This window comes from Pipra filicauda, unplaced genomic scaffold, assembly GCF_003945595.2.
Source record: "Pipra filicauda isolate LSUMZ 115617 unplaced genomic scaffold, ASM394559v2 scaffold148_size1903560_pilon, whole genome shotgun sequence".
Classification (NCBI taxonomy): Eukaryota; Metazoa; Chordata; class Aves; order Passeriformes; family Pipridae; genus Pipra; species Pipra filicauda.
In genome coordinates, this window is record NW_024103973.1 from 1,110,629 (window position 1) to 1,133,274 (window position 22,646).

At 42.4% G+C, this 22,646-nt stretch overlaps 1 protein-coding gene across 1 annotated transcript in view; it reads left to right on the top strand.

Annotated features, from left to right (window-relative positions):
- The window catches only part of PTPRG (protein tyrosine phosphatase receptor type G), a 399,599-nt gene extending 377,726 nt beyond the window's left edge, over positions 1-21,873 (top strand). Inside the window, exons 16-29 of the mRNA XM_027722958.2 lie at positions 1,821-1,917; positions 3,596-3,678; positions 3,907-4,041; positions 4,276-4,410; positions 4,804-4,976; positions 6,074-6,209; positions 6,548-6,694; positions 7,521-7,614; positions 8,881-8,957; positions 9,381-9,509; positions 11,765-11,911; positions 12,566-12,708; positions 15,763-15,898; positions 16,623-21,873. Of these exons, the coding sequence (XP_027578759.1) occupies positions 1,821-1,917; positions 3,596-3,678; positions 3,907-4,041; positions 4,276-4,410; positions 4,804-4,976; positions 6,074-6,209; positions 6,548-6,694; positions 7,521-7,614; positions 8,881-8,957; positions 9,381-9,509; positions 11,765-11,911; positions 12,566-12,708; positions 15,763-15,898; positions 16,623-16,769 (1,779 nt within the window). The 3' untranslated portion in view covers positions 16,770-21,873. The remainder of the gene's footprint in view (positions 1-1,820; positions 1,918-3,595; positions 3,679-3,906; positions 4,042-4,275; positions 4,411-4,803; positions 4,977-6,073; positions 6,210-6,547; positions 6,695-7,520; positions 7,615-8,880; positions 8,958-9,380; positions 9,510-11,764; positions 11,912-12,565; positions 12,709-15,762; positions 15,899-16,622) is intronic.
- The last annotated feature ends 773 nt before the right edge of the window (positions 21,874-22,646 follow it).

Genomic DNA, 22,646 nt, shown 5'->3' on the forward strand with positions numbered 1-22,646 from the left:
AGGAGCGACCTCTAATAGTACAGCAGTGATGTATGATTTCTAAATGCAAAAATAGGCAAAACAAAATTACATAAAATCAACTTAACATGTAAATATTGCTGCTTTTCCAATTATGTCCTAGGCTGAACTGATCCTGCCCATTGTGTAATCAGAAGTCCCTTTCTCACTGGAGCTGACAGGCAGAATTAGGGGAAGCGCACACTTTAATATGGGGGTTTTTATTTGTGATAGAAATGGAACTATGAAAATTCTATTAGGGCCAGCTGAGAGTTTTGCTTGATTCCTCTTTGTCTTTGCTCAGCTTATCTCCTTGAGCACAGTATGTTTCTCCCTACGGAGGATCGGGGAAGACAGAGAGAAGCAATTGTTATTTGGGAGTGTCACGTGGATATAAAAGCTATAAAACGTTCAAGGTTTTAGTATACTTTGCACTTTTAAAATGTAAATGTTGGGGAAGATATCAAAATTGCTATACAAGTCCTTTGTGAAATGTCTGCATAATGCTGAACTCTTACATCTGCTATTTGTATAGCATTTCTCGTGATAATTTTTCTTTGTCACTTAGCTCGTGATCTTTGTAGCAGCTGTGAGCTCCTAATGACTTTCCCTCTCAGGTTCTGTGCTGTTATTTTTAAAGCCCGAAGTACAAAGTAATTTGACACTTCCTCACATATCCTTAGGGGAAATCGGTTCTGTTTGGTGCAATTTCTGGGACTCACAAAAGATTTGAATAAATATATTTTCTTCCACAACTTTGTAAACTCCAAATATTGATTTTTTTTTTCTTCCACAAAAAGGTGTCTTTACATGAAGAATATTTATGCTAGTGATAAAAAAGGGGGCCACTTTTTCAGGAATACTGTAGTTAAATTGATACCAAAAATGGTATCTTGGAGATGGAATCACACGAGTGATTCAGTTTATGAGACAGTCTCTGAAGTGTGTAACTCTCTAGAATGGTCTGGCCAAAGGGAATGGCTGCTTCTCTCTAAAGTCAGAGAAAAGACCCTCCATTGCCCCATTTCAATAGCCCTGTACTCTGTTGTTGAACACAGTAAGAGGTGGGTTGAGAACTAAAAAAATCGATGGGAATTAGGTATCTAACCTACAGCCTCAACCAGACAGAAATCTGCATCTCTGGTTTCATAAACACCTTGGCAAACCTGTCTGCTCTCTGCTTTGTAAATGTATATATACACGGATACAACCTTTTATGATTTTCACTATATTGTGGGCAGTTAATCAGTGTCCAAGCAGTGATATTTAAGCACTCGCTGTTATCTTCAGAGATCTATTTTATTTATATTTTACAAAAGGCATCTCTCTGCAGAGAACTAATAAAAGGTCAGTGCCAAACATAAATGTCAGAAACCCCGTTTTGAGAGGTTATGAGCAGATGAGTTGTCCAGCAGTCAAAAGTCTTCTGTTGAAATGTTTTTTGTGTTTAGTTTCTTACACTGCACTGGCCACTCTTGCCTTTGAGGGACCCTCTCTTCCCTCCCCAAGGGAGGTGCAGGAGATGCAGTGCAGGAGGCGGTGGACTGGTGGTCAGAGGGGACAGTCGGCCCTCAGGGTGCTCAAAGAGCATCTGTCCCCAGGTCTGCAGAGAGGAGAATAACTGTGCACCAGGGACAACTCACAGGGCTCAGTGTGAGCAAACCATGGTAAACAGGACACTGCTGAAAGGCTTTGTGTTTAACCCAGCAGTTAAGATACTGATATTTTAAATGTTGTTTGTGTAAGCTGTTACAGAAATAAAAAAAGGCAGCTCAATTTTTTTGGACTGCCAGATTTTCCATTTGAATAATTTTTGTGCCTAGGAGGTGCAGCGCTGTACGGCCGACATGAACATCACTGCAGAGCATTCCAACCACCCCGACAACAAGCACAAGAACAGATACATCAACATCCTGGCCTGTAAGTAAACATTGGCCTAAGCAAAATGAATCAACCCAAAAAGACACTCTCCTCTCACAGTGTGTCTGTGTGTGACTGGGACAGGCAGGTGGCTCCAGGTTACATTATAACACAGTCATTAATAAACATGTGAAAGTGTGGCTGGGAGGTCATTTCTCCACTAAAGGCATTGGATTTTTTGACAGCTTCTCTGGAGCCAGGATTTCACTCCATCTTTAGTTTTGAAATGTTTTGCAGTTTCATGGTCCAAGCGTAGTTTTAGAAGTAGCAGTTTGGTATGAAATTTTGTGGAGGAATAACTGGGATCAGTTTGATGATCAGAGCTCTTCTGCCTGCTAATGCCTGAAAACTGGCCTAAGGGAAGTGCATGGTGGAGCAAAAGGTTTTACTGATGATTCCTGGGATTACCTTAAAATCCCAGAGGTGCTAAATCTTGCAGAGTGTATCTGCTGTATTTCAAACTGCCTCAGCTGTGTGTAGGACTTGGACAAACAGTGATCTTTGTAGCACAGAGCAGGCTTTGCCTGTATCCCTCTGAGAACTGCAAATCTGGGCTCTGCTCTAGAATGCAAATTATTGCATGTCTGGGATGGAAATGCAGTAACTTTTTCCCTATTGTTCTCTGATGTGGCATGGATCACAGATGCAGCAGTCACTGTGGTTGAAGAACAGAAATGGAGAGCCACTGGTAGAAAGTTCACAGTGTTCATAAACATTGCAATAAATCCCGAAGGTTTTTGATGGCACAGGAAGGAAATACATGTCTCTAACAGATTCTCATAAGTAATCAAGGTGTCGGCTGAGGATCAATTCCCAGACCTGTGAAAGGCTTGCTGTGTGACCTTGGGCAAGGGCATTCCTTGAGCTTGTCCCAGCTGTCATTTTAGACATGGATATCTGGTCCCTCTAGGCGTAGAGATGTGCCATTGGAGGAGAACTGGAGCAGGCACTCCAGTCCTCTGGATTGTCCCTGGAGGAAAGTCTCTCTCTCCTGGTCCTCAAGGAAGGGAACTGAAACCACAGTATTCATGCTTAAAGTTGGCTGATGTGTCTCATCTCTGCATGAGTGGGAAGTACCACCCAGCCCAGTGCCTCTGCCTAGGAGCAGAAGGACTGTGATTTCTTTCTGCTTTAAGACGAAGTGAAGTGTTTGGGCAAAACAAAAAGAGGAGCTACAGATCACGACCTCAAGTCTGTCCTGGTGGTGTGATGATGGTGGTGAAGAAGTGAGGACATCCACTCATGTCCCAGAGCCAGTAGAGCTGCCTGAGCCCAGCACTGAGGGAGGAGGATGAGCCAAGCAGAGGCAGCTTTGCCTGCCGGAGCCGTGCCGGTGTCTCTGCTCAGCGTTACCGCTCCGTGGGGGTGCCCTGGCTCTCTGAACCACTCCGTGTGATGTGGGTGATCCTAGAGTTGTGCTCCTGAGGCTCCAGTGTTCTTTAAAGAGAAGCTGTTCCAGCATGAACTATGTCCTTTTAAGGATGTGAAGACTGACGACCTGCTACCATGAGCAGGTGACCAAGAACAGATGCTCCCATATCCCTCTTGATTCCAATCCAAGGCCGATCTCTTCTGTGTATTAGTAGGGGCTACCTCAATACCCAGGAAATGGGATGTTTGCCTGCAGTTCTGCGGTGTGTTTCCCTAATGCTTCTCTGCTCTGTTTTTTATCCTGCAGATGATCACAGCAGGGTGAAGCTAAGGCCTTTACCGGGGAAAGATTCTAAGCACAGTGACTACATTAATGCTAATTATGTCGATGTAAGTTGCTTTAATTGTTTTTATCTTCTCTACCATTGAATTCTGCCACAAGGAGGAAGTATTGCCATTTGTGGAGTGATTGTGTTTTCCAACTTCACCTGATAATTTTGCTATGAATTCCTCGCTATTCTGAATAAGAAAAGCACCTTTCTTTGTTACTTTTAAAATATTAATATGTCTGCCATGATACTGCTTTCATCTCACTTGGCATTATGGTTTTCTTTGAAGGGTTACAACAAAGCAAAAGCCTACATTGCTACCCAGGGACCTTTAAAGTCTACCTTTGAAGATTTCTGGAGGATGATTTGGGAACAAAATACTGGAATCATTGTCATGATCACAAACCTTGTTGAAAAAGGAAGAGTAAGAGATTTTCTAGTTTGTTAGCAGTTGCTCCTTAACACCTCTGTAAATCACCTGGGCAGAATTTGTTTTTAAATGGCTTGGGTTTATACATATTGATGCATAATACATAACAAACATAACAGAGGGGTACATAGCTCGCCATTATTTTACTTTTTTTAAAAAGCTCTAAACACAAACACAGAGCAGCAGCTCAGACCCTCAGCCAACCCACCTGCCTGTGTCTTTTTTCAGAGGAAATGCGATCAGTACTGGCCGACAGAGAACAGCGAGGAGTACGGCAACATCATCGTCACGCTGAAGAGCACAAACGTCCACGCCTGCTACACCCTGCGCCGCTTCACCGTCAGGAACACGAAGATGAAAAAGGTGAGTTCTCATCCAGGTGCCTTATGGCATCTGTGGGATGCAAGGCACACCAGAGCAAAACCCGGGGTTTGCTTAGGCAACTCGAAGGAGCAGGTGGGTGGGAAATAAGTAAGCAAAGCCAGGATTACAAGGATCCTGGTGAAAGGTTCAGCCTGTATTTGTTTTTCTCTAGTTCACTGCTGCTTTGGTGTCACAGTTATTGCTGTTATTACCTGTCCCCATATGTATTTTTCCTTGAACTCTGTCTCCACCTAGCAGGAGGCAGAGCTGCAGAAGATTTCTTCTGTCAAGAGTCCACCACTTTCTCAGCTGAGCAAGCCAGAAGGACTGATCATATTTCTGTGCTTCTTTTCCCTCATCTCCTCCTTCTCTCTGCGCACACCTGGCACACAGGGTCAGAAAGGAAACCCCAAGGGGCGGCAGAACGAGAGAACGGTTATTCAGTATCACTACACACAGTGGCCCGACATGGGTGTGCCCGAGTACGCGCTGCCCGTGCTCACCTTCGTCAGGAGATCCTCTGCAGCCAGGACCCCGGACATGGGACCAGTGGTGGTGCACTGCAGGTATGATGGCTGTGACTAAACACCTCAAGGCAGGCACACCTAGTGCACACTGTGTGCTCTTTCATGCCAGCTAACAGCAACATCATAAGTTACTAACACAGCAGGAGTGTGCCAGCCCCATGGGGTGCAGGTACATGACCTTGCTTTGTCTACATCTTAAGACAGCTCCAATGCAAAAGCTTCCCCATTGACACAGGGTTTTGCTAATGCCACAACACTAGGCTGCCAAACATTGCACTGGTGTGGTTGTGAAGTTCCTTGCTTGAAACTTGTTTGTAGCCTGTCCGTTCAGGGCATGGACAGGACAGGATATCCTCTGCTGGGAACCAACCACATGAACACATGGACACCTAGGCATGGCACTGCCACTGAACCACATCCACACTCACCAGCACTTGCAGCCAGAACAATAGATCAGTAGATAAATTAGTTCAGGGATATGGTCTTCATCACTGTGTGTGAGGGGGCTGCACAGCACCACAGCGAAGGGGAGAGGATGATGGAGGTTACAGCTCCTTCCTGAGCAGAAATTGAGACTTTCTGAAGAGCTCCCCTCTCTGTTGGGCCCAGGACCACTCTCCTCCCTTGCAAAGGAGTCCTGCAAGCATCAGCCCCTTCTCATGCCTTCCCACAGTGTTGGTACCACTTGCATTTCCAGTTCCACTGGAATGCTCCTCACTCTTCACGGCCTGGAGTGACCTTGACGGTCCAGGATAGCAGCAGCTTGGCATAGGGTGGATCTCTATATGGCTTCTTCCAGCCAACTCCAGTAACAGCAGCAGTTGTTGAGAGGAGCCAAGTGTGAACAGCCAGAGTGTGAAGTCCAGGACGATGGCAGCCCCATCCTGACACTGCTGGCACAGGTGTGATGGCTTGTGTTGTGTTCATCCTCATCCTGCACCACAGAAGGGAGGAAATATATGCCTGGTAATATTCCCAGAAAACCAAAATATTTTGCTGTGAAACTTTAGTGATTGAAGCTAGCAGGAAAATGAATGTCTGTGAACAGGAATATTTGCTTAATTCTGTTCTGGTGTTAAGTCTACATTTGTTTTCATCTAACTGTATTACATGGATTTCTCTTATGTTTTCTGTAGTGCTGGTGTTGGCAGGACTGGTACCTACATTGTGATAGACAGTATGCTGCAACAAATAAAAGACAAAAGCACAGTTAATGTCCTGGGTTTCCTGAAACATATCAGGACACAGCGCAACTACCTCGTCCAGACAGAGGTAAAAATTGCAGCAGGGTTGAATTTAAAGTCATGTCCATTTTTATGTTGCAATTAGAAAGAAAATAGATTTTTCCAGTTACATCCCTGTAAAAATTGAATGCATTACTGGCATTTTTTTGCACTAGAATGTCTCTTTTTTTAAACCAGAAACTTCAGATTTTGCTTTAGACTCATTCATAGCTGTGCTATGTTTATAGATGTTTATTCTGGATTTGGTGGTATTTGCATGGACAGCTTGTTTTGCACACCATTTCCTTTAGTGTGCTCTACTCCTCAGTCAAAACCAGCTGTTTAGGTTATTCCAGGTGCCTGCCTGACATGCTGATATTTTTCTAGGAGCAGTACATTTTTATTCATGATGCCTTGTTGGAAGCCATCCTTGGGAAGGAGACTGAAGTGTCTGCAAACCAGCTGCATAGTTATGTTAACAGCATCCTCATACCTGGCATAGGAGGGAAGACACGACTAGAAAAACAGTTCAAGGTAAGGTTTATCACTGCCATGCAGAGGGACCTAATGTTCCTGCTGTCTTTTGTATGGCCTGTCTTCACTGTCAGTTGTCATGGCTAAGGAACCAAACCAAAACACTTTATTAGCACAACTTGAGAAGTTCAGTCCTCTACAGTCTTAGCTATGCTGCTGGAAATCAGTGATAACACTCTTCAGTCAGAGATGAGAAGAGGGACATGGACCCTGGTTTGGACTGTGCTGCTGGTCAACCTGTTCCCAAGAGAGCTTGGATGTTCCTGAGTCAGTGGTTAACGTGGCTGGAAGTCTTCCTCCAAACTGTGGCTCTCACATATAGATATGCATATATTTATATATATATATATATGCATTTCTCTCAGATGGCAGTGTAGTGGGTTCCCCAAAGGCCTGGCAGGAAAAGACATTCTGCAGGAATGATCTGGCTTTTATTTTAGAGGAGTGAAAAAAAAAAACAAACCATAAAAGTTCTGTTGTTCTATTTTGCTAGCTTTTTTTCCTTGAGACCTGCTTCTGACTGAACATATCTGCAAGTCTTTGAAATATATTCTCAAAGATAACGAAACATAGTGCTCTGTGAAAATACATTTTGATGGAACTTCATTTTCAGGATGTTTCGAAGCTGAGAGCTGCAGAGATCTTTTTATTCATTAAACATGTTGTATGAAAAGGATTATTTCCATTGGCATCTTGAGTACTTTAAACAAGTTTAACAATGCAGTTTATTCTTCTACTAATGCATCTTCACAGGAGTTGGCAAAGAAACCTCCTCTCTTCATTTAGTGTGCTCTGAGGACTGACTTACTACTTTATTCTCTTTCAGCTGGTTACACAGTGTAATGCAAAATACGTGGAATGCTTCAGTGCTCAGAAAGACTGCAACAAAGAGAAGAACAGGAACTCATCAGTCGTGCCGTGTAAGATCACATCTTCAGTTTGATTACTGCCTAGCATAACTTTTTGTACTGAATTCTCCTGGTGTTATGCATGAAAAGGCATAGCCACTAGGAAGGGGAAATGTAATCTTTTGTTCAGTCCAAGCTGTCTTGTCTTTCGGTATTACCCTGATGAAACCGAACAAAAGGAAATAGTTGCAGTGTCAGCCAGATATACTGTCCAAGTGAAATGTTAATTTGAAGTGCTTAAGAATTTGAATAATTAGGTAGGGGATAAATCTATGGAATACTGAGAGATTACTTTGATACCGCTCCCAGCTCCGGTGAGATCTCCCAGAGTGATTGGCACAAGTTGTTTGTAATTCAGCTACTGCACTCAATTTCTCTGTGTGAGCCGCCCCAGATTTGAGGGTATTTAGTGCCTGGGGACAGTTTCACAGTCATTAATATGGAATCTGTGCGTGGCTGTCAAGCAGTATGAATTTGCACCAGACCAAGCACGGACACGTCATCCCCATGACATTACCACAGTACGGGACAGAGGACAGATGATGGCCAAGCCAGCACAAAGGAACAGTGGCACAGATACAGTCCATCATGAAGTTTGTTAATAAAAGCGGAAGTCATCAGAATATATCTTAGAAGCAGATGTAAACGGGGCAGAAATAATCTGTATGGCTTTGCCCTTTGGGTCATGCAGCTGCAATGATTTCAGTTGGGCTTTGGGGGCCTGTCACAGGGTTTGAGGATGATGTTGAACTCAGCCTTTAAACACAGAGGAGTGTGGATCTGCTGAAGAGCACACACACACTGCTGGGTGGTTCCCCATTAGGGAAGGGGTTTGTCTCTGGAGGTTCTCTCACCTCGTGAATGATGGCAATGCTGCCGAGTGGTAGGGAAAACAAAATAAATCAGCTGGGTTTGTGTGCTGCTGGAGACAAATGGAACACTACAGTCAGGAATTACCTGAAATCCCCTGTTATCACTGCATATACTGTTATTTGGTAATTCAGCCTGCTGTGAAAATCTTTGCTATAGTAAAATTTGATTCCTGAAATTACTTTGTCCTTGTGGGAATATTGTGCAACATTCTCTTTTATATCCTGTGTTAGCAGGCAGTGCTTTAACGCAGTTAAAGTGCTGGCCTGCTCCTGCGGGAAATGGGAGCTGCACACTGTTTGGTTTGTTAACAGCTGAGAAATTCTTACTTTCTGCATTGTGCCATGACCAGACTTTGATCTTTTTTCTTTTTTTTTTTTCCTCTATGTTGTTTTTTTTATGTTATAGCTGAGCGTGCTAGAGTGGGCTTGGCACCGCTGCCTGGAATGAAGGGAACAGATTACATTAATGCCTCTTATATCATGGTGAGGAAGCCAACACCTAATTACAAAGTAAAATCAATTCTAAGGTGCTAAATACCAGATGCCTATAATTGTCTTAATTCTGTATGTAATGGCTATGTATTAACAGATGAGATTTTAACACCTTCCCCATAATGTAAAGCTATTAACCGTGCTTTATTAAAGATTCTTGCCTAAAAAATTAATTACAAGATGCATTTAGATGGGATGTGTATTTCCATGAGATACAGTCAAATAAACGCTGGGATTTAGAGTAAATTAAGACAATAAGGACTCTGCAGAATGGAAATGGAGTTAATTATAGCCCGTATAAAAATACTGGGGAATACAATGAAATAGGGTCATTATGTGTCCCCCAAAGATGAAATTAATGCTTTAAAAGTATTGAAGGCAGTAAGTAACTGTGTGTTTGTTTTGCTGCAAAAGGGCTACTACAGGAGTAATGAGTTCATCATAACACAACATCCACTGCCACATACGACTAAAGATTTCTGGCGAATGATCTGGGATCACAATGCACAGATCATTGTCATGCTGCCGGACAACCAGAGCCTGGTGAGTTGCCCGTGTCCCTTCCAGCTGGGCACAGCACAGGGTCACTTGGGTACCTGCTGTGGCTGTGCTCTGGTTGAAACCAAAGCCACTTTTTGAGCCACCTTCTCAGACTTTGCCATAAACTTGGTACAAAAAGGTGAGTTCCAAGATGTGGGGCATGTTCTTTTGCTGTCTCCTTCTGCACTCACCCCTGGGAAAGACATCCTGGGCTGGATGGACCTCACTGCTCACAGGCAGCTGACAACCTCTGTGATGCTCCTGAGGCAGGATGCAAGGCACTGAGGGCACTGAGAGGCTGGAGTTATGGGTACGGACTTTGAGAGGAGCAGAAATGGAGGCAGGGACAGTAGATAATTGCTTGTTTGCCCGTGGGCTTAAGCCTCAGGCCGTGCAAGATTATGGTTGTGGAAGGCTACAAATGCTATATTTAATGAAAGTAAAAAGCAAACACGTATGTTAATTTAAGTGGAAATAATGCATCAGACAGAGAGAGAGAGAATAAGGAGACACAGGTGAAGTGCTAATCACTACTTCCAGATTTACCAGCACGTCTCAAGAGGGCGTGTTGAAAAGGATTAAGAGCTAAACGATTAGCTTTTTCATGCACGCATCACTGAGGTGAATAGACAATTGTAGCTGAAAGTGGAAGAGAAACCACCTTCATTACAGCAGGAAAATAGCAGTCATGAGGGGCTACTAAAGAGGCAGCAGTCAATATGTTGCTTGTGTGCAGGGCAATGAAAGGGATTGCAGGCACTGCGAGGCAAGGAGCGTTCAGAGAAATCCGATCGAATCAGAAAGCACTAATGAAATGGAAGTGTGTCAGGTGGAAATGAAGAAGCTGATCTTGTCTCCATGTATATATGAAATTGCTCTGCAGAACTATAGCGATTAAAGGCTGGGCTTGGCCACATCCCTGCTTTCACCAGGTGAAGGGGTGGCATTCCCAGGGTGGAGGCTGGCCAGCGAGGCAGCAGCATCCCAGTGTCAGCTCAGTGGTCAATGTGGGATGTGTTGGCTGGCAAGGAGGGGTGGCACGGGACTAAAACAGGTGCTGAATCTGTAATGCCAAAGGACAACACAATAATGCAAAGTACCTGCTGCGTGAAGACCTGTCAGGTGGCAGGACAGGTCCCTTCCCTGGCGCTCAGTGATATTACTCTGCTTCCCAGTGCCTCTGCTTACTGAGGGCAGAATTGTCAAGGCACTCAGAGGACTTAGGACCTTATGTCACATTTACAGAATAAACCTTGACGGCCCAAATATCAACAGTATCTTGCATGTCATGTGCACCAAAGCTCCGGACCCACAGAAATACGCCTGGTTTTAGAGGCATGTGCGTGGCCGCAGCGGGATGACGTGGGTTCAGAGCTCATGTTTTCTCATGAGTGAAAGACGGGTTGTCCAGAGACACAGGCGTGCTCTGTGCATGCAGCCAGAGCAGCTTCTGTGCTTGTGCTGCAGGGACATAGACCTCTGATGCCAGGAGTAGAAACAGACTTTGCATGTATGTGGTGACAGACCATAATTTCCTCTCTCTGCAGCAAATTAGGAATTCACAGTTATTTTTTAAAGAACAGCTTTGACAGGATGTTACCTACATCCTGTCAGTCAGACTTCTTCAGCATTGAGCTTCTTCCACCCTTCACAGTCTCACTGAGATTTTACAGTGTCCCTTCAGTAGAGGTGTTTTGCTGGAGAACTTCCATTAAGTTAAGCCAATGTTTTTTTTCAAGGCTAAGAATATTTGCGTTTCTTCCTTCCTCTTCACTCCTCCACTTGCTCCTAAAAATTCAAGCCCTACATAAGCATCCCATGAGTCTTCTACCTAGACCTGATCCACAGAGCTTGAGTTTTGGATTAGACTACAATAAACACAAATTAAAAATAATTTCATTAGTTTTTAAAGGTCAATGAGTTTTTTCTAAACAAATATCTGACTTTCAAGCAAAACTGTAGACAGGAGGCAATAAAGCCTGGGATACAATATAAAGGTTAAGTATGAATGAGCTAAGATAACTATTTCCCTATGAAACCAATTAAAAAGCAGATGTTACCTGTTTGGACACACAAAGGGAGGATCTGGCAGGCTTCCTGCCTACTGTAACAGTAAATTTGTTTTAGATGGAAATGGCTTGTAAAGGTCAGCTCCTGATCATCTCTGTTTATCAAACCAATTTTTTGATCCACTGGATTTTTCAGTTGCACACAAGGTATCTGAAAGGCTCCAATAACGTGTTGTTTCATTTCTCCAGGCAGAAGATGAGTTTGTGTACTGGCCAAGTCGTGAGGAATCCATGAACTGTGAGGCCTTTACTGTGACCCTTATCAGCAAAGACAGACTGTGCCTCTCTAACGAAGAGCAAATTATCATCCATGACTTTATTCTTGAAGCTACCCAGGTAAAATAAACCTCCGAATGTGGGTCTTTGCTTTTCACCAAAATTATATTGATGGCATTTAAATGAGGAAGGAGAATAGTTCAGAAACAGTTTTGAAAAGGATTACTTGTAAATGCATGTGCATGCATGTTGTTCTCAGAGGAAAGGGATTCTCGCTGAATTCTTCTCCCTCTTACATCCTTTACCTCCAGGCAGATTCCTTTAGCTAGTAAGATTGTAGTAAGTTTGTCTTACTTCAAAGTGAACACATGTGATTTCAAAATGAGAAACCAAAATAGATTGAATTACTTTTTGTAAAGTACACCAAGGTGTATTGTCCTATTTCTGCTTATAAAATGCATCATTTATAATTTGTCCAGGGGTCTTAACTAAACATAAAAATGTAAACACATTTCTTTGAACTATAAACCTGCTTCTAGTTTGCTATCTGAATTGCAGCTGGACTTTGCTGCAAACCATTACTTTTCAAGCCCTTTTAAATTTTAATTCCTTGATTGCTCTTGTTGGAGCTGTGTGTCTGTCCTCTTTCTATATAACCTGTTTGGAAGAAGAAAGTTTCTCTTCAGTGTGTAATGAGGCTCTTCCCTCTTTCTCCCTGGAGTGGATGAGTGTGGAGTGAAAGAAGCTAATGCCCAGGCTGGTTTGTCATTGCAGGATGACTACGTTCTGGAAGTCCGCCACTTTCAGTGCCCCAAATGGCCAAACCCAGACGCTCCCATAAGCAGTACCTTTGAACTTATCAATGTAATCAAGGAAGAGGCCTTAACAAGGGATGGCCCCACCATAGTTCATGATGAGTATGTCATCACTTTTCTCTCATTTATGTGCAGATTGTACAAGATGTTACTCAGCTACAAGACACTTCTTAGGAGTGATGTCCATTCCTGCATGGAGCAGATGGAGTTTAGTGGTCTAGGGAACAGGATAGGAATATTTAAACTTCCAGAGATGAGTTTTCAGTTGGCACCTGAGGCCAAATACATTTTTCTTAACATAGTTTTTATGTTGGTCATAATCTTAGGTGGACTCAGGAAGTGAGGCTGTTTGCTTTGGAAGCATTTCAGGTTCTTCTGCACCTGGAAGTATCCCAAACAAATCCTACAACCTGTTTCAGAACCCAGCAGAGCCCTGGTTTAGATAAGACTCTAAGCAGCCCAATATGGGCTTATGGTAACTAGTTTCAAAACAGCCTGAGCTCCTGTCTAACAGCTCAAGTTTAATGTGCCAGAACAAGCTCAGCTCAGCTGTGTCTCAGGATGAGCAGCAGAAGTATCTTGTGACAAAGGGCCTACATTTTCTGAGAGAAGATTTATTTTTATTCCTTCTGCTTCCCCAAAAACACTCCAAGGGGCCCATATGGTGCCAAGTGGGAGGGAGGGAGCCTGCTAACATGGGGCCAGCGTGCCCCAACACTTGCCTCTTTTGTGAGCATTGTCCTACCAGCTACGCTTGAACACCCAATTATAAAGGGTGCTAAATATTGCATTGCATATTATTACTTGCACACATTATGGAGCTGCAAAATACCATTACAGTGAGGCTGGAGGCTGGGTCTAACAGGATCTCTTTGGAGGGACTGTTTCCTGATGGGCAGAGCACTTCCTGGAGTCATTCTGTCCTTAAAATCCCAAGGAGGCCCAATTTCTGACACTGCTTGTGTTGTCCTTAGAGCGAACACTGAGTGCAAACACCTGCTATACCTGCAACCCCTTTGCTCTACAGCCTATTAGACTTTCTGTCATTGCCACAAAGCAGAATTAGTGGGAGGGTTTGGGGAATCTTCCCCTTCTTTGCAAAAACATTACTACCACACTCTGGTGTTTCAGTGGTCAGACCAGCTGCTGTGCTGGGGTGTGGACACCACTGGTATCCACTGATGCTGAAACAGCTTTCCCTGCTTTCCCTGCTTTCCCTGCTGCAACAGGTTTTTCCCAACTGACTCCTGAAAATGGTACCTTGGGCTGCAGCAAGTAGTTTTTCTCCCACAACCTCCTGCCTTGCTAATGTACAGTGTAAGCTCTGTTGCCTTTTACCAGCGCTGATTAATTCCAGGCTGATTTTAATATTCATGCTTTGGGTAGTATGAAGTGAGGTTTTGCTACTCTTGCAGTATTTAAGATTATGTTTTACAAAATTAATACCATTATTGATTTGGGCATTTCATGCTAGATGAAAAAAAAAAGAAAATCAAAATCGTATTCCTAACAGTGCTGAGTCATTCCTTCTGTAAATTGCTTTTTTGGTTTATTTTTCATATTCAATGATTTTATTTTTATGCCTAATACATAATGTGGATTCTGCTTTTCATTGGAGCCTAAGCAAATGTAGCTGAAAATGAAAATTTCCCTTTGCTACATGCAACAACTATATCACATAATCCACTAATAATTACAACTGCAGATTAATTCCAAATATATGAATTTGCAAATAATAAATGCATGTGGTATTTAGGAAGTACATGGTGGGATGAACTTGATAACATTTTAAAAAGTTCAGAAATTCCAACTTGAGACAGTTGTCAAGATTTTTAAATATAACTTCCAACGTGTAGGCAACTAGATAAAGATCTGCGGCATAATTTTCCACAGGAAAAGTCTTCAGATTGTTGGGAACTGGAGATAACCAGCCCAAATAAAAATGAGACCATTATACCCTCAGAGACATTTAGCTGTGTCCTGTCAGGCACATGCACTGGGCACTTTGTCCACTGTCCCTATAGATGACCTGTCACAGCCATCTGGATGGTGCTGCTGCTTCTTTTACACACTTCACCTGCAACATAGCAGATCTGTTGTTTCCCATTTCTAGGCAAGCTGAATTTGCAAAAATCATATGAAATGAAGTCAGTAGATGTCTTGATTTCCACAGGAATGCTGTAAAACATCCTAGTAGTAATCCTGTGATACAAGATGGTATGGCAGCCCTTGCTCATCATTTCCATTTTCACGTACAGCTCTCCAAACAGTTTAGAGAGCAGGGCAGCACCGATGCCCTTTTACCAGTGGGGACATTTAGACACAGACTTTCTCAAAGTCACAGGCCAGACCCATAGCAGAGCCAGGACAGAATTTCAGTCTCCTGAGTACTGGGAGAGCAGAGTAGAGTGGAGGCTCCTCGGAAGCAGTTGTGTAGGATCCTTTATGCTGTGCCTCCCACCTGCACATACAGCACAAGCACACCCCCAGATTTACAGCACTGAGATTTCCACCTGACCTCTCAAGGACGCGCTGAGTTGTGCTCCTCACGAAATAACCACTGCTCAGGCTCTTATTACATGACAGCACAGCTCAACTCTTCAGAATCCATAATGTCTCTTGGGTGCCTGGCTCAGGGATGTTGCCTCTTGCCGATGAATCAGACCTAAGGAAGACTTTGAGATGTGCCCCATTTACTTGTGAGCACCTCACAGCCGTGTTATTTTGCTGTAATTGTCAGATGTGGAGGAAGAGGAAAAGTCTCATTTCTTTCTAATGGTTTATGTTTTGCTTGAGCTCCCACTAATGAATTTAAAATACGCTCAACTGTAATGCAGATGCTCTCAGTACACGTGGCGTGTGAGAACTGATTTCGGTGTTACAGTCTCCAGGCTGGGTATTTTGAAATGGCTCACTTTCTGCTGCTGATACAGTTCTTTGTGTTGATTAGTACAGATATCCTGAGATGACTTGGTGTACCATCAAATTTCTTCTATAAGTCAAAATGACTAAAAATTAACCACTACAAAACAGGCATTTAATAGATACAAAGATGAACTGCAGTAATCAGATAAGACTGTAACAACATTTTCATGACCCTGTGTCTGCACCCAGGTGTGTTTCTGAGTAACTCATCATTCTGGTGTGGTTTTCCAGGTATGGAGCTGTGTCAGCAGGAACGCTATGTGCCCTTACCACTCTGTCCCAGCAGCTGGAGAATGAAAATGCTGTCGATGTTTTCCAGGTGGCAAAGATGATAAATCTTATGCGGCCTGGAGTATTTACAGACATTGTAAGTCTTCAAATGGAATATAAATAGATAGCTTACAAGGTTTTCATGTGAGACCAAAAGCATGCACTAAAACACACACTGTGTATGTTATCAGGCCCTACAGCATCTGCTACCGAGCAGAATTTGCATTTGGACTTTTTTGTGTAGTTGTCATTTTTTATAAACCTCATACCCACACTGTAAGTCTCTGATTTGCAGTTTAACTTATTTCTCATACATTGGAGGGGGGCACCATAAGGCAGTCCTAGCAGAGAAGGACCTTTTGACTTGTCATCATCCTCCTGCCAGCCCTGTGAGCTATGCTGTGCTGTTTAAACCTGGCATGTTGTGGTCTGAAGGGATGCAGCAGAGCAGGTGGAGCTCCAGGGAGATAAGGCTCTTCACTGGGTGTTCAGCAAGAGCAGCCTCCTTGGCTCAGTGTGTGTGGTACGAGGTTCTGCTGCCCAGGGACCAACCTGAGGCTGAGCTGTGGCCTCAGGTGTTTGTCCTGCCCTCCTGTAGCACTTAATAATACATCAGAAACCATATAACCTACCCAAAACTGAAATTTGGGTTGACGAGGTAAAACTAGATTAACAGAGATAATTGCTCTAAGTCTATTTCTTTGCTCTATGTGTGCTTCTGGTAACGAATATCCATGACCTTCCCTGGAAATGCCAAATTTAAGTGTCACTTATTTATGTACACCTTAAAGGATTGAAATAACTTGTCCTTTCTTTTCCAGGAACAGTACCAGTTTCTTTATAAGGCAATGCTAAGCTTGGTCAGCACTAAGGAAAATGGAAATGGTCCCATGACACTGGACAAAAATGGTGCTGTGATGGCCAGTGACGAATCTGATCCCGCAGAAAGCATGGAGTCTCTTGTCTAATTGGAAACCTGAAAAGGCACTTAATTTGTAGAACTTCTGAAGACTGAGTGAACTTTTTTGAGGCCTTTTTTGCCAGACTCTAGGTTATACAATAACCCAATTACTTTTTTACACTGATAAAAGTTTTGATATTTATTTTTTGCCATTTTATGTCTTAATGGTATCCTACTGAGCATTTGCACCTCTGTTTATTTCACACAGTGAAACGCAATTTTATCTAGTTTGCACTATATGATCAGTGTTACTGCCTATAATACTCTAATACAAGACAAGCCCTGATGTGACATTCCATGACAACAAACATACGCTTTTTTCTGTTTTGTTTAAATGCAGTGAAGTTTTGCTAACTACAGTGACCCTCGAATCCTAAATCTTGAATGCTAGGCCAGATGGATTCTTTCTACAACAGATACTGTACCCCTTCATACCATATTTATTATTTAATGATCACGTCACAGTTTTGGTAACGGTGTTCTGCATTCCATGGAGTGGATGAGCAGTGTTCATCCTTTCTTGACAAAATGTGGCAGGTGATTATTAGCTACAGTGAAGCCTTGTGGAGCTGAAACAATTATTTCTGTATTGTTTCAAATTGCTATTTTGTACACTTACAGGCCTGAGACTTGCTTCACATGGAATATATGTTACATACAATATAATTATAAATTAGATGCAATTCATATTTGGGACACAGTGATAGGTTTTGAATTTACAATTTCAAAGTTTCCCCATGTAATCAGAAAAATGCTGATTTTGGTTTATAACCAACCCTGTGATGGGAAAGTATTTTGGTTTTATTCTCATCAGAGCCAATACAGTGAGAAATCTACTACAACCCAAAATCAGACCTGTTTTCAGATATATTAAAGGTAGCAATATTTTACATTACTAAGCTATTCAATATTTTAAACACATCTAATTTCCTTACTATTTCTTGAATATGACCTCACACCTAATGGTATGTTACATGATGACAGGCGTTTCTTAATTTCATAACTGTTAGATGCCATTTTTACAGGTGTGTAATTTTCATACTTTAGTGCTAAAACATAAAGTACTGATCCATATTTACTGGTGAAGCAAACTAATAAAAAAACTACCTATAAAGTTACATTCTCCCTCTTTTTTTTTGCCAGACTAATTCTTTAGCACAAACCTAGCTTATTGTGTTTTCCCTCCCACACCAATGAAGTGGTTTCCCCCAGATTATATAAATAATCGAATTATTGTTTGGAGCATTTAAGTATACATCCCAGCTGGCTCCTTCTTCCTTTGTATTGGTCATAATTCAACAAGGTCCATCCCTGTTTAACAAAAGAAGTAAGCACATGCTTAATTCTCCTTAAAATTGAAGTTAATTGTGTCCTTCATAGCTCGGCTGAGTAGGGAGGAGGGCTTATTGAATCTGCCTGGAAAGAGAAATATGTGATTTCAGCCATCCTGACATTTGGTGGACAGTTAAAGGCACTATCCCTTATATGTAGCATTATTTTCTTTACTTCTGAATTTCAGCTGCACAAAACCTGCATTGTAATTTTTCAGGACTTGTCAAAATGTTACAGCATATTTTTTTTCATTTAATACAGCCTATTTTTTCATTTAAATGTAAACCTATTAATTTCTGCCAGTCCAGTCTTGCTGAAATACAGACATTTGGCAGCGTTCTGTGTATTTTCACTCACAAGGAAGCTGAAAGCAAACTGCTTAAAAGGATATGGAGAGTAGGCATTTTGGTTCAGGACCTCTCACGATGCAAACTGATACGACCTTGCTGAGAGCAGAGGAGATATGCGAACTGGTATGTGCTAAAATCTGGCCTTTTGTCTTCAATGAAAGAAAGATTTCCTACTCAATTAATTCAACACCACAGTATTCAAGAACTCATCAGCAACCTTTCACTTCTCCATTTGTTGAATCTCTCTCCATACAAGTGATCCCAATAACTGTTAATGCTGAACAGGATAATAAGCCTGTGGTTTCAGTAAGGAAATCTCATGTCCAGCAACAGCTAGTCCAGATAAAAAATGTGCAGAATGTTTCAAAAGGTTGTAGTTTGCATCCCCTTTGCACTGGGATAGCCTGGCATGGAGAAGGGAGTCAGTTAATGTCTGGTAGGAGGTAGGACTGGCTCTACAGTCACTACACCCCAGTAACAGAATTATTTAGGTAAGTTTTCAAGTACTGCTGCCTGCAGAGTCTGGAAGGTTTTGCTGAGTGGTCTGTTGGCCAGTGAGCATCAGCATTAGAGGCTGGGAAACCCCCCTGCACCCCCACTAATCAACCCGGCCCCAGGAAATTCCAGCTGGTAGCACAAAGGGACTGATGAGTTGGATCAGTTCAATCTGAAGTATTTGAGTTCCTGGGGAGGTGTAGGGAGAAGTTAAGAATTCAAACCCTGACAAGAGCTAAGTGACACGAAGATTACTGCAGGCATCAAGAGGGTTGGATTTGTTCAGTACTTTCAGCTGATTACTTTTCATTTCACTGGCATGATGGAAGATAACTGTGGTTCGTGACACACTGTCTGAATACCCTTGGTTTAATCCCTTACCTTCTCACAAGTTTTAAACATCAATGAATGAAGGCTGCGGGGGTTGAACTTTGGTAGATGCTTTGGAAATCCATGCATTTGCATTGGCATTTTTTGACACCTGAAATACTTTTGCTTGAGGTTTAATCCATGGGGAAATAATGTACACTGGTGTTCTACGAGTTCTCCATAGATTTTTTTTTTTTGTAAGGAGGCTGGAGCTGTGTGTTAAGTGCTGTGCTGACAGTCAGGTAGCCAACAGATGGTAGTGATGCATGAGGCTTGAAGTGGGTGAAGCTAGAAATTGCTTGTGAAGGTCAGGATTAAGTGCACAAAGAGCCAAATCTACCCTACTGTAAGCAGCTGTAGCTCTGCTCTCTTACATGGATTTGCACCTTTCCCTGGACTGAGTGGCAGAAGGAGGGAGTGTCTGCTCGGAGATGGGCACTCATGAGATCTGCTGATGTTCCCACAAGTGTCTTGCTCTGTGCATCCCAACCTTGCTTTTGGCACATCAACCCCCCCCTCTGTACCCACCTCTTGGCATTCAGTCAGGATGTCTTTCAAGCATCAGAGGCAATGTGCAGGTTTGCAAATTAAGAGAACCTGAGTATATCCCTATGATCCTCAGCACCAGCCCTGAGAAATATGGAAGGACTGAAGCACACGTGTGCATGTGTGTCTGCATTTAGAAAATACCATTCCTCCATGTCTTGCATGTGTACTGTGCCCGCAGACCGTGAGAGACATAAACGGTGCTGAGTAAGAGCAGCCAAGCTTTCCAAGAGGGAATGCTTGGAAAGCTGCTGTACCATCTTAGCCTCTAAAATGGGTGACAGTCTCAGCTGAATGCCCCATCCTGCAAACACTCCTGTATGTGAGCTTGGTGCCTGTAGGAAGGTCTGGCAGAGCCGGTGGGACTGCTCAGATGTGCAGGCTGAGCACTGATTCTTCTGCGGGACCAAGGTCTAAGGAGCATTCATTTTAAACAGCATTTGTCCTTAGTATTTCAGTGTCTGTTTCCAAACACTAATTTAGGAACAGGAAAAAAGAAAAATCCAAACCCCTTAAACTATTTCTTGTGAGTGACTGTTTCTGTACTGCGGGTCTGGTCTGTTCTAGGTCAGCAGAGCCATTTACAGGATCTGAAAAATTTCAGTTGTTTTTCCAGTTTCTGACTGCTCAAATTGTTTGAACCCAGGGTGATACATTGGAACATTAGGAGAAGAATCTTTATGACACAGCACAACTGCCTTCTCATTAATCTTTCTTTTAAGATAATATATTTTATTTAAAAGCTAAAAAGTATAGATATCAATTCTACCAAAGATACATACTACTAATTCTCAGCAAAACAAAACCAACTTAATTTAAAAAAAAATAAAATCAAATGTAGTTGTCTTAAAAATTTAGCAGTCTTTCTCAAATTCATGTCTTCTGACATCAGATCTTGTGTTCTGAAATTTATATTCAAATGGTGCCGGTGAATTTTTATATGAAGGGAAAATGCCTATTTGTTAATCCACTGCATTGCTTTTCTTCTTTTTCTTTTTCTCTTTTTTTTTTATTTTTTTTTCAGATGTAATTCACTGTTACCCCTTTGCTCTTCTTCTCTTTGTTGCCATTCTAACAATGTGATCTACATTGGCTTTACTTATCAAAGGAGAAGGAATGCAAAAATAAAGAAAAAGAGGAACTGTAATGAAGAGATTTGGCCTCTACTTTGTCTTAGCTGTTAAACTGTTTTTAGTGTTTTTGTTAACTATTTGCAAAGGGAAGCATTTTCTACAGAGGATAATTAATTTCAAGAAAAATGTCTTGAGTTTTAAGAATAAACGTCTCCAAAAGAGGAGATAGTCAATTTTATACAATGTCACAACTCTCCAACATTTGGGGTAGTGACTTTTTTTGTTTTGTTAGAACATTTGAGACTAGCAAGCAGCCATTGTTTCTAGAGACTGAAGCATTCATGTGTACTCCTATTTTCTTTTCCTTCATTTTTAAAATAGCAAAGTCATTAAAACTGTAAATATTTTGTTGCTTGGATAAGCATCTTCTGGGAACTTTGTATCTATGGTATATAATCATAGAATTTTATATTTTCATATAAAGCTAATTTTTTTCTAGTTTCACCTCCTTCCTAGTTCTGTGGTGGCTATGTGAACACAAACCTTCTGTGTATCGAGGTAGTGAGACACCATCATCACACTCCGAAAAAGATTTCCACACATGTCATTTCTTTGGGGCAGTGATTGTGAAAGTTGGATATTTTTTTTGGATTCCATTGTCAGTGTGTGCAATAGGAATTAGACTTAGCCAGTCACTGGATACGTTTGTCTCATTGATCCATTCAGAAAAAAAAAATAAAAATGTGGTGTTTGGTTTGGGGAGAGGGTGGGAGGGAGTATTTTGAGGGAGATTTTTTGTTTGTTTTTGTTTTTTGTTTGGGGGTTTTTTGTAACTTGAAGAATCTTCTTTTTGTTATGTTAAACTATATCAAATCATTCTATTATAGTGTTATTTAATATGTAAATTGTATTGCTATACATAAAATAAAGTATGGTTTTTGATGTATTTACAGACTTCTTCCTTATTTGCATCGGGTACACATACAGAACAGATGCAGGAGTCAGTATTTCATTGTCCCAGGCGTGCAGGAAGAATGATGAGATCCAAGGCCTGCTTTAATTAGATCTCAAATTTCCAAGCAGTACTCAGCTGGGAGCAGTCTCTTGGTGACAGTGGAAATCACTGTTCCTTTCTTAATTGCCTCCAACTATTAGAGAGCTTCCAGTAACCCCTTCCCTCTCCACCACTGCTCCTCCCTAGACGGTTGTGACCCATCCAGATCCCTTTTGGAAGGAGGACTGTCTTCATTCTGAACAGGGCCTCAGAGCCTGAGCTTTCCTGTGAGCTCCTTTGGCGTGCCCTTCCTTAGCTCCAACCCTGGTTTGCCAGCAAGTGCCTGCCTAGAGGAACAGGGGCTTCCACCAAGCCACTGTCACCTGATTCACTGTGATAACTCACAGCTCAACTAACCCCAGTGCTGCGGTAGGAAAAGCAAAAGTACTCGTTCCCGTGGCAGGCAGGCTGGGAGGGGGGGGGACAGATGTTCCAAATCCTAGAGAGAAAGCAGCAAATATTCCCCATGGAGTGGATTAGCAGTCACACCTCCCTGCCGCTCTAGCCAAGAGCTGTCACTGAAGCGCACACGACGCCGTCGATGCTCCGTGTTCTGCAACAAAACCTCGGCAGCTCCACGCGCCGCCTCCTCTGCTGGTTCTGTGCTTAGTGCTGCGTTACCTTTCCTGTTGTTCTTGTGGGAAAGCCACTCGGGTTTGTGGACA